General features: G+C 28.9%; 3 protein-coding genes across 3 annotated transcripts; 2 read left to right on the forward strand and 1 right to left on the reverse strand.

Annotated features, from left to right (window-relative positions):
• On the forward strand, window positions 1-5,251 carry LOC130469745 (uncharacterized). Its single transcript, XM_056839201.1, has 7 exons — window positions 1-118; window positions 303-395; window positions 1,187-1,412; window positions 2,237-3,269; window positions 3,805-4,448; window positions 4,857-5,034; window positions 5,123-5,251. Exons 1-7 carry the CDS (start codon window positions 1-3, stop codon window positions 5,249-5,251), a joined length of 2,421 nt encoding a protein of 806 aa, XP_056695179.1.
• A 98-nt stretch (window positions 5,252-5,349) lies between these two features.
• Window positions 5,350-6,777, forward strand: LOC130469083 (uncharacterized). Its single transcript, XM_056838069.1, has 3 exons — window positions 5,350-5,482; window positions 5,944-6,156; window positions 6,279-6,777. The coding sequence occupies exons 1-3, from the start codon at window positions 5,396-5,398 to the stop codon at window positions 6,636-6,638; spliced, it is 660 nt and encodes a 219-aa protein (XP_056694047.1). The 5' UTR covers window positions 5,350-5,395; the 3' UTR covers window positions 6,639-6,777.
• A 727-nt stretch (window positions 6,778-7,504) lies between these two features.
• On the reverse strand, window positions 7,505-11,641 carry LOC110783545 (protein FAR1-RELATED SEQUENCE 5-like). Its single transcript, XM_056839203.1, has 6 exons — window positions 11,569-11,641; window positions 11,398-11,493; window positions 9,295-10,331; window positions 8,330-8,930; window positions 7,983-8,244; window positions 7,505-7,895 (listed from the first exon to the last, which is right to left on the reverse strand). Exons 1-6 carry the CDS (start codon window positions 11,639-11,641, stop codon window positions 7,505-7,507), a joined length of 2,460 nt encoding a protein of 819 aa, XP_056695181.1.
• Between the last annotated feature and the right edge of the window lie 664 nt (window positions 11,642-12,305).

Genomic DNA, 12,305 nt, shown 5'->3' on the forward strand with positions numbered 1-12,305 from the left:
ATGGTGAAGAAAGCGGCAGCGAAGAAAGCGGTTGAAGCTCCTAAAATCGATGATGTCGCGGTTGAAGTTCCGCGAAAGCGAGGACGACGGCCAAATCTACCTTTTGAATCAATTCCTAGTATATTTGAACTTATTTATGTGTTTTTTATTTAGAATTATTGAAATGTTTGTGGTTTTGTTGAAATTAGGGTTAGTGTTTCATGAAGTTACTGGTTCAAAGATATAGTTACCTTTTATTTTATTTTACACAAATCCTGTTTGTGAACTAATTCCTGGTAATTTGAACTTATTTTTTGTTGAAGCTCCTAAAATCGATGATGTCGCGGTTGAAATGGCGGTTGAAGTTCCGCGAAAGCGAGGACGACGGCCAAATCTATCTTCTGAATCAATTCATGGTATATTTGAATTTATTTATGTGTTTTTGATTTTGAATTATTGAAATGTTTGTGGTTTTTGTTGAAATTAGGTTTAGTGTTTCATGCAGTTACTGTTTCAAAGATATAGTTACCTTTTATTTTATTTTACGAAGTTTTTAAGTGTTTTTATTAGTGACTGGTATGTTCGTAGTGCTAGTAGTTTTTCAGAGTAATATATTTTTTAAAAGGTTACTATATGTTTAAAACAGTAACTATGTTTTTATAATAGTTACTATCTTTTTTAGAAAGTAAATAAACTTTAAATAGTTACTATGTGTGATAAATAGTTACTGGTTTTTTTTTTAGAAAGTAAATAAACTTTAAAACAGTAACTATGTGTGATAAATAGTTACTATCTTTTTTAGAAAGTAAATATAACTTTAAAACAGTAACTATGTGTTATAAATAGTTAATATCTTTTTTAGAAAGTAAATATAGCTTTAAAACAGTAACTATGTGTTATAAATAGTTACTATCTTTCTTAAATGTTATTATAAATTTAAACAGTTACTATGTCTAATAAATAGTTACTATCTGATTTAATGTATACTCTATGTTTACTGTATTTACTATATTATTTGAAAGGTTACTATTATGTTGTACATTAGTTACTATATGATTTCAAAGGTTACTATATGTTTGTAATAGTTACTATGTGATTCTAATGGTTTCTATATTCTATTATGGTTGCTATATGATTGTATTGGTTACTATATGATTGTAATGGTTACTATATAGTAATATTTTGTCTTATAATTGTTTTGTTTCAGTTGCTAAGGAATCTGTGCCTATAAAAAAGAACAAAAAGGCTGGCAATCCGAAAACCAAAGATATTCAGCTTGTACCTGAACCTGAAATAGAACCAATTGAAGGAGAAGAACCAAGTCAACAACTAGCTTTACAAAATGCTTCTTTGGTTGACGTTCCACAGCCTGAATCTCATCAACTCCATGCACAAGTTTTGAAAGAAGTTGGCGCTGATGGCCTGCCAATTGTGTAAGTGTTAATTTAATTTATATATAGTTACTATATGTTCTAAATAGTTACTATATTTTTTAAATAGTTACTATATGTTTTAAATAGTTACTATATGTTTTAAACGGGTACTGTATGTCTTTAACAGTTATGTTATAAATAGTTACTATATGTATTAAAGAGTTACTATATGATTCCAAAGGTCACTATATGTTGGTAATAGTTAATATATGATTACTATATGTTATAAATAGTTACTATATGTTTTAAAGAGTTACTATATGATTCCAAAGGTTACTATATGTTGGTAATAGTTAATATATGTTTTAAATAGTTACTGTATGTTTTAAATAGGTACTATATGTTTTAAACAGTTACTATATATGTTTCCAAAGGTCACTATATGTTGGTAATAGTCATTATGTTCTAAACAATTACTATATCTTCTAAATAGTTACTATATGTTTTAAAGAGTTACTATATGATTCCAAAGGTTACTATATGTTGGTAATAGTTAATATATGTTTTAAATAGTTACTGTATGTTTTAAATAGTTACTATATGTTTTAAACAGTTACTATATATGTTTCCAAAGGTCACTATATGTTGGTAATAGTCATTATGTTCTAAACAGTTACTATATCTTCTAAATAGTTATTATATGTTTTAAAGAGTTACTATCTGTTCTAAATAGTTACAATATGTTGGTAATAGTTACTATATGTTCTAAATAGCTGCTATATGTTCTAAATAGTTACTATATGTTCTTAATAGTTACTATATGTTTTAAATAGTTACTTTGTGTTTTAAATACCTGACTTACTTTCATTATTCATTATTTTCAGGTTTAATTTTGATACACAATGTTCAGGAGGATCATTGTGTAAATTAATTAAAGAATTCTCTCCTGAACAAAAGGCAGCTGTTGAAGAGATTGGCTTTGGAGGATTGTTAAGCCTTCAATTAAGTCGAAAAAACACTCAGATGATGTACTGGTGCATCAAATGTTTTGATGGAGTGAGTTCCTTGTTCTCTATCAGTGATTCCAAGCAATTTGAAATCACTGATTATGATGTGTACGACTTGTTTATGCTCCCCCTTTCTGAGCTGGAGGTTGAAGGGGTTAAACGAGGACGCAATTCTACTAATCCTGATTTGGATTTGAAGATCAAGTGGAGGAAAGAATTTGGTTTTGAAGAGGTCAATGCTCAAATTCCTGTGAGGCTGCTTGAGGACAGGATCAAATTGTTGACAGACGGTGGTGATCTGTTTAAACAATTATTTGTTTTTGTTGCTTTCTCTACTTTTTTTAGTCCTACAGCCAATAGGACTGTAGATTTACGATTGGCTAAGGCTTTGGAGGATCCTAAAATGATTCCCAAATACAATTGGTGTAAATACGTTCTTGACGTATTATGTGAGGAAACTGTTAAATTCAAAAATTCTTTATTGAAAGGCAAAGATCAGAAGACATTTGGAGGCTGTGTTGTGTTTTTGCAACTTGTGTATTTTCAGAGGATTAAGTTTAGGAATTCCAGTGGTATTCCTGATCAATTACCTCTTATTCAGCATTGGACATCGAAGATGGTAACCGATCGGATTCATGCTGAAAATGCAAATATGAGTGCATTATATGGTTCTGGTATATTGGAGAAGGGGAAGTATCCAATTTCCAAAAAGTTTGTTTTTGTTGATGGTCAAATAGATTTGACCCAAATCAAATCTATTTCGAAAGAAAATGAAGCAGGCAGCAGTGGGGGAAGAGCTGAACAGCCCTATGTTGGGCGTCGAATTCCAAGTCGGCGTCCTAGGATTCTTCAGTTTGAAATCCCTAATTCTCATCCTACAGATGAAGAAATTTTCTCTAAAGCCACTGATGTAAGTTTATTTTATTATTGATATATTTGTCAATATATAGTATAGTTATTTTTTATATGCTATAGTTATCTTTTATACAATATTGTTATCATTATCTTTGGTTTAGTAAATGTAGGTATATATAATTATCTTTTATATTCTATAGTTATCTTTTATATTCTATAGTTATCTTTTATGTACTATAGTTATCTTTCATACACTATGTTACCATTACTTTGTTTTAACAAATAGTAACTATATGTTTTAAACAGTTACTATATGGTATAAATAGTTACTATATGTTTTATGTACTATAGTTATCTTGTGTATACTATAGATATCTTTTATATACTATAGTTACCTTTTATTTACTATAGTTATCTTTTATTTTCTATAGTTATCTTTTATATTCTATAGTTACTTTTCATATACTATAGTTAACTTTTATACAGTTATCTTTATATACTATAGATACCTTTTCTTATAATATTTTTTGTATTTTTAGTTAAATTTTCATATTATGTTCTATATTTAAATTTATGTATTTTGTTATTAGGATTTTCATGGTCAGTGGTTGTTGATGAAGAGAGATCTGGATGTAGTTTCAGCCATCCATGCTGAAGAGCTGTTCAAATTAAAGGCTTCAATGCCTTCGCAGAACCATGGCGATGATATTTTGGAAAATTCCACTTATCAAAAGATGGTTGATGAGTTGGTGGAGATTCATCAGTTGGTGAAGAATCTACCAAATGGTTGGGATGACATTTTTGGTTCAAGTAACAATCCAGTTGTTACTGCTGCCCCTCAACCTTCTGCCGTTGTTCCAACTGAGCCTGCAGTTGTTACAGCTGCTGTTGTTGATGCAACAACATCTACCGAAGCAATTATTCGAGAAGTTGATCCTGACACTCAAATAAATGCAGTTCTTGATTCTTTGAAAAGCAAAGATAAAGAAATTACGGAGGATGATGATGAAGAAATAGAAGAATATGAGCGCGTGTGGGTTGGATTTCAAAAATGCATCATTAACAACCATGCTGTATCAAGAGTGAATGTCAGTGTCTATGGCATAGAGGAAAATGTGATGTTTATGTCTCCGTTTATGATAGCATTTGAAGATTTAATGAGGCATCTTCCAGCATTTGTTCAAGAAGCTGTGGACTTTGCTGCTCTGACTGATGGAGAGGGTATTTTGACTGAGTAAGTAGAAGTTTTCTCATTTAATAATTTATAGTTACCTTTCAAATAATATAGTTACCATTCATATATTATAGTTACCTTTCATATATTATAGTTACCTTTCATATAATATAGTTACCTTTCATATAATGTAGTTACCTTTCATATAATATAGTTACTTTTTATTATTTATAGTAACCCTTCATATAATATAGTTACCTTTCATATAATATAGTTACCTTTCTTAAAAGTGAAGTTGTTGCCCTAACTTTATAGTAACATTTCATATAATATAGTTACTATTTGTATACTATAGTATCCTTTTGTTTACTATATTTACCTTTTATATTCTATTGTTACCTTTTATTTATTATAGTAACCTTTATAATTCTTCTGACATATTTATTGTTTCTTTTTTATGTTTTTCAGTGATAAAGTTATAGAATACAATCATTTTATCGCGGTAGGAAGAGATGACATGTGGACCCTTCCTTCCACATTTGATATTCTTTTGATTCATATTGAAGCTTGGGCTTTTTTATTGAATGAAAATGAAAGGAATCCTGCTGGTTCTCCTCAGAAGCTGTTTTTAGGTGGCACATATTGTGTAAGTTATATTTTTAATAATATAAAATGTTAATTATTTTAAATTTTTTTGGCCTTTGTTTAATTTTTCTTTTAATATTGATTTGCAGAAATATGTTGCTGATTTGATTGAGAAACCAGGCAATGAAAAAATCTTGTCTGAATTGTGTGTTTGTCTTAATTATGGTGTGAAAGATGTAAATGGAGTTCAATCGTTGAAAGTTTGTAATATGGTATGATTTATATTTTCTTTATATAACCATATTATCTTTTTTTTTTGTCTCCTTTCTTGTAGTTGTAATCTGTTGTTTTTCTTTTTTATATAGATTTTTGCTCCTGTTCTGATTGAAGACCCGAAGCATTATTACCTGTTTGTCATTAGTATGAAAGACAAAAGTGTCTATTTCTTTGATAATATGCTTCTGGAACCAAAAGAGATGGAACAAAGGAAGAAAGCTTATTCTGTCTTGGTAAGTTTTTTTTATAGTTACCTTTTTTGTTGTTGTAGTTACTCTATAAATGTTATAGTTACCTTTATATTAGTCTTTCTTTTTTAGAGGAACTATATTTTTGACAAGGTTACTATTTGTTTAAAACAGTAACTATGTTTTTAAAATAGTTACTATCGTTATAAAATAGTTACTATATGATTCCAAAGGTTACTATATGTTGGTAATGGTTACTATATGATTTTAATGGTTCCTATATGATTCTAATAGTTACTATATGATTTTAATAGTTACTATATGATTTTAATGGTTACTATATGATTTTAATAGTTACTATATGATTTTTAACCAACTGGTAATAGTTACTATATGATTTTAATAGTTACTATATGATTTTAATTCTTACTATATGTTGGTAATAGTTACTATATGATTTCAAAGGTTACTATATGTTGATAATACCTACTATATGTTTTGTACAGTGTTCTTCATTGGAAAAACTACTGAAAAATATGGATAACATTCATCATGAAGATATTAAAAGCTTCAAATTTATCCCGGTCGGTGGTAATTGGAAGCGAGGTGCTTATGACAAAGACTGTTGTGTCTATTTGATGATGTTAATGATGGTTTTTCATGGTGTTGAAACGGTACAAGATGGTGTTGGGATTTTTGACTTTGATCCCTTGGCAGATGTAAGTTTTTGTGTTAAAAATAATTAATGTTATTCATATTTTTCTTTTCATTCTTTATAGTTATTGTTTTGTTATCATAGTTACTGTTTTTATTCTAATAGTTACTGTTCAAATATTTGCAGGAAGATTTCAGGAAGTTTCTCAGGGCTTGTATTTGTGGCACCATTGTGTTGTCAGATTTGAATTGTTACAGAGATGAATATCTGAAACGAATGGTTGCATTCAGGAAATACAGGAAACAAGATGTTTTGGATGCCCTAATTAAACAAAGGGAAGAGTTGACGCAGAAATACATCAATGATGCTTCAAAAATTGAAATTGTTGCAAGAAATAGTTCAGCAAGGAAATCCAAACATGTTGAAACAGAAGATGAAGCTGAGACAGATGTCAATGTTGAAGGGAAAGGACGTGGCAAAGGCGGGAGACGCACCCGAGGAGGCAGACGCGGGAAGGCACGTGGACGAGGTGCTTCACGTGGTTAATAATTATTGCTGAAAAAACAATTTAATTTTTTGTGTTTGTATGTAGTCGAATTACTACTTAGAATGTACAATTAATTCTAAGTTTGATATAGTTACTCTCAATGATTTTTAATTGTTTGATATATGAGAGTAATTATAACTTTTGCAGTATTTGTATCATATTGTTCAATTTACTTATTTTAAATATAGTTTCTATTTGAATGAAATAGTTACCTTTCTTCAAATATAGTTACTCTTATAAATTTGTAAGTCACATGATTGCATAACGAAAGTTACTATATTATCAAAATAGTAACTATATTTTATATAGAGTTACTATATGTAAAGAAGGGTGACCACTAAATGTGAAGAGTTGGTATATATAAAAAGTGAATAATTTTGTGTATAAATTCAAATAGTTACTATCTTACAGATATAGTTATCTTTAATAAGATACAATTACTCTCTTTTTTATGGTATTTTATTTTTGAGTAACATATAGTTACTATAAGTCATTTTGATTGCATAAAAAACGTTACTATATTTTTTTAGAATAGTAACTATATTGTTCTAAGAGTTACTATATTTTTTAAATAGTAACTATAGTTTATAAAAAGTTACTATATTGTAAAAAAAGTAAGTATATTTTATAAAGAGTTACTATATTATCAGGATAGTAACTATATTGTATTAAGAGATACTATATTGTCAAAATAGTAACTATTTTATAACGAGTTACTATAAATAAAAATTGTGTGTTTATAAAGAGTTACTATACTGAATGTATAGTAACTATGTATTGTAAAGGAGAACTATAGTATAAACACTCAATAAATTTGTTTAAAAATGTTGAAGTAACTGTATATGATAATAAAACAAGAACATCACTAAAATAATTGTTCTTTAGGTGTAAATAATTGAATATTGGGTGTCTTGGATCCAAATTCTTTGTGTTTCTTTTTTCCTTTCTTTGATGGCTGCTTGTAATTGTCATATTGACCCTTTATTCTCTTCTTACTCTTTCCTTTAGTATTAGCACGATCAGGATCAAGCACAATTGTTATTTCAGAATTAGTTGATTCCCCGTCTTGTGTTTCTCGTTGTGCTTCAGCTTTTGCCTTTTCTTGTTCTGCTATCTTTGCAACTTCTTCTTTTGCCTTCCTTTCTTCTTCCTTTTTTATGATTTCATCAACTGCTTTATTATCCATTTTAAACTTCTCCTCGATAAATTTTCTGGCCTTTGCTATCTTATGCCCTTTCAAAATTAAGTTATAGTATCTGTGGTATAGAGTTTAAGTGTTAAGTAAAATATCAACTGTAATTGTAAATATATGAAAATGAACTAATGTATATTGAAAAAATTACCTTCTGATCATATGTAATCTCCAACCAGTAAAATTGTTGATTTCACCTTTCTCCCTTTTTATTGTATCAACCCTTTCCCATATCTGTTTCTTTGCATATCTAGTCCATCTTGTTGTTATGTAACGATCTGGAATTGTATTGATTGAATGTAAATGCAATATTCTTAAACAATGGAAGCACAACCATCCAGATTCTTCAAAGTTTTTGCATGTGCAAGTGACGGTTGAATCTTCCATTTTGTATTGAACTTCTTGCCTTGATCCTGTTAGATTATTTACATATAATGTAATATTATTCAAAAGAACATCTACTCTAAATATTAAATAAAGATTTATAGTTTTTTTTACCTGTTATTCCTTCTATCCACACTTCAAAAAACACTGTTCTTCCTACACTTCCCTTGAACATTGTACTACTTGCCACAGAAAGCTTGAACTCTTCTTCAAAATCACGAAAAAGTGTTATCGTGTATACATTTGCTGCCTGTTTTAATATAGCACTCATACTTAGCTCTGAAGTTGGTATTCCCCTTGTACAGTCAAAGTCGTCTTTTTCTTCGGTTTTTCTCCATCGATTTATTGTAGCTTGAAAAATACTATAGAACTCTGTTAATGTTGTACTTTTATTTGCTTTAAAACCAACAGCATGGTTTGTACTTTCACTTCTTTGTGAAGAAAGTATACCGGCAGAAAAAAAATCTTTACTTAAAGCTGTACACCATTTTTCTTTAAGACCATACAATCTGTTGAACCAGTCATCTTTTTCCAGCTTAAAAGTGTTGATCATAGATTTCCAAGTTTCTTCAAAATCATTTGGTGTTATACACCCACTTAAACACTTGTAGAATGCGTTTTTGAAGTTTTTATCAGACTTCAATAAACCAAACCTACTGTTTGCATTTTTACTCAAGTGCCACAAGCATAACCTGTGTCTTGAAGAAGGAAAAACCTGAAAAACAATAATGAATATATATAGTTCCACAAAATAGTAACTATATTTTATAAAGAGTTACTATACTTTATAAAGAATTACTATATTGTCAAAATATTAACTATATTTTAATAAGAGTTTCTATATTTTCAAAATAGTAACTATATTTAATAAATAGTTACTATATTGTCAAAATAGTAACTATACTTTATAAAGTGTTACTATAATTTTAGAATAGTAACTATATTGAATTAAGAGTTACTATATTGTCAAAATAGTAACTATATTTTATAAAGAGATACTATATTGTTAAAATAGTAACTATATTTTATAAAGAGTTACTATATTGTCAAAATAGTAACTATAATATATGAAGAGGTACCTGTTCTATTCCAGCAGCAATAGCTGCATCTTGATCAGTGAAAATTGATATAGGGTGCTTTCCTCCCATAGCCTTCAGAAAAGTTTCAAACACCCAAACGAAAGATTCTGTGGTTTCATCCCCAATGAAAGCACAAGCAAACATTGTGTTTTTCCAATGGTTATTGATACCAACAAATGGAGCACATATGAGATTGTACTTATTGGTTCTGAATGTAGTATCAAAAACTAGAACATCTCCATATATTTTGTAATCTTCTCTCATCATAGAATCCCTCCAAAATAGACACTCAACTTTTCCTTCAGCATTGAGTCTTACTCTGAAAAAGAACTCGGGATCTATTGATTGTATGTCATACAGTTTGTTCACTAGTGTTTGTGAATCCTTGCCATCAATTTGCTTCATTTTTAACTTGTAGCAGTAGTTTAGATGATCAATCATCGTATGACCTACACAGTCGTCTCCACCAGTTTCTGTTGACATATATCTATAAGACTCCATTGGTCTTAGACCACATTCTGACATTGCCTCAATAGCTTCTTTTTTAGGTTCTGTCATTTGTCGTTCTGATCGGTGGAGATAATTACTTATTTCTCTTGTCAATGGGTGATTATGTACCACTATATGCTTTTCTATTTCAAAATCTCCATTTTCATTCTTCTTTGCAAATATTCGAGCTTCACATTTTGTTCTTGTTATCATAACCCTCTTTCTCCTTTCTTTCTTCTTTGCATCTGATTGATCATCTTCATTTTTGAGTTGTTTGTGTTTAGGAGGGTCTCTTATTCCAGCAGCAGAGCAGTAGAAGTATTTTCCATTAACAATTGTGGTTCCTTCTTTATATCTATTCTTCCCTTTTCGTACACTAAAACCAATAATAGCAGCATGTTTGCAATATAGATCATAAATCTCATCGGTTGTTTTTCTTGCTTCTCCAATTAAACTGCCATCTAATTCTTTATCAATGTTTTGTTCCTGCTCATTATTTGAATTTTCAAAGATGCTGCGGTTTGTATCAGTTGAATGTATTATTGAACCTGTACAAATACAAATATTAACTTAGTAATTCTTTATAAGTTATAGTTATTGTACTATAAATATAGTTTTTGTTCGTATATAATAGTTACTCCTCATTTTATATAGTTATTCTTTATATGTTATAGTTTCTTTCAAAAATAGTTGTTTCCTTTATGTGATAGTTACTTTTTATATTTTATAGTTACTCTACAGTTAATATAGTTACTCTTTCTATGTTACAGTTACTCTACAATTAATAAAGTTCCTCAGGATCTATTGATTGTCACTAAAGTTACTCTTTATATGTTATAGTTACTCTACCTTTAATAAACTTACTCTTTATATGTTATAGTTACTTTACATTTAATATTGTTACTCAGGACCTATTGATTTTAAATAAAGTTCTGCTTTATATGTTATATTTACCCTACAATTAATAAAGTTCCTCAGGATCTATTGATTGTTATAGTTACTCTACAGTTAATATAGTTACTCTTTATATGTTATAGTTACTCTATATTTAACATTAGTAACTTAAGATCTATTGATTGTTATAGTTACTCTAAAGTTAATATAGTTACTCTTTATATGTTATAGTTACTATAAGTTAAATGTATTTTATTTCTTATATAGATTATTTCCTTATGTGAAGTTACTCTATAATTAATATAGTTACCTTTTATAAATTATAGTTACTTTACTAAAAATATAGTTATCATTATATGTGATAGTTACTCTTCATTTTATATAGTTACTGTTTATATATTGTAGTTACCCACAGTTAATATAACTCCTGTTTATAAGTGATAGTTACTCTACAGTATATAGTTCCTCTTAATATGTGATAGTTACTCTTCATTGTATATAGTTAGTCTCTATATTTTATAGTTACTCTACAGTTACTATAAGTTCTGTCTATATGAGATAGTTACACTACATTAAACATAGTTTCTTTTTGAATGTTATAGTTACTCTAAGTTAAATATAATTCCTCTTTATATGTTAGTTACACTATTGCAATTATAATATGTCAACTATATCAACATAACAGTTACTATATATTAATTAAGAGATACTATATCATACCTTCTTCAATACAATGATTTGCAACCATAACTTGCTGAGATGTGCTTTCAACTTCATCTTCAACGTCGTATACTTCTGTATGATTCTCTAAATTTTCTAAAATAATAATAATTACTCAATGAGAATGAAAGTTACTATAATTCTTCGTAGTTATTAGGATTCGAATATTACCGTCATAATTATACAATTTCTCTTCTATTGCGCGATTTAAATCGATATTCAAATCGATTAATTCGTCGTCCATTGTTGAAGGCTTGAAGTTCGAAGAGAGAAGGTGTTGGAGGAGAGAGAAACTGCTGCTGGATGAGAGAGATTTCAATTTTAGGGTTTCGCGGATTCTGTTATTTTGGATCACGTGATTTCATCCTAATCAGCGCTGCAAATTTACTTAATTACCCTGGTCCATATGAAGCTTATGGTGGACCGGGTCCATGCAAGCGGAATTGAAGCTGATATTTTCAAATCTGGTAGGCCTGGACAATGTTTGATAATTTTAAATAGGATGTGTTTGTTTTGACTGTTTTGGTTGTTTAGTATGAAAAATGACCATTATTAACGACAATTATATACTTTGTTGTTGGATACTTTGTTTCTTATTAATTTTAGACAAATAGTTTCTTATGTTAATTATTTTCTCCCTATTTTTTGAATAAATGAACATTCAGTAAACATATATATTTCCTTTAAAACAAATGAATAAACGACAATTTTTGTGTAAGACCGCCTTACCGAAAAGACCGATTTGATTGCATAACTAATTGGTTCATTGATTAACTAACTAGTTACAATGCTTAACTAATTAGTTTCATTACTTAACTAACTAGTCTTATATGCACACGATGCGTGCGAATATAAGAAACAAATTTGTGTTATTACATTTAAACCTGAACTAACATGTAAAAAATATA

The sequence above is a fragment of the Spinacia oleracea genome, chromosome 3 (assembly GCF_020520425.1).
Source record: "Spinacia oleracea cultivar Varoflay chromosome 3, BTI_SOV_V1, whole genome shotgun sequence".
NCBI classification, from domain to species: domain Eukaryota; kingdom Viridiplantae; phylum Streptophyta; class Magnoliopsida; order Caryophyllales; family Amaranthaceae; genus Spinacia; species Spinacia oleracea.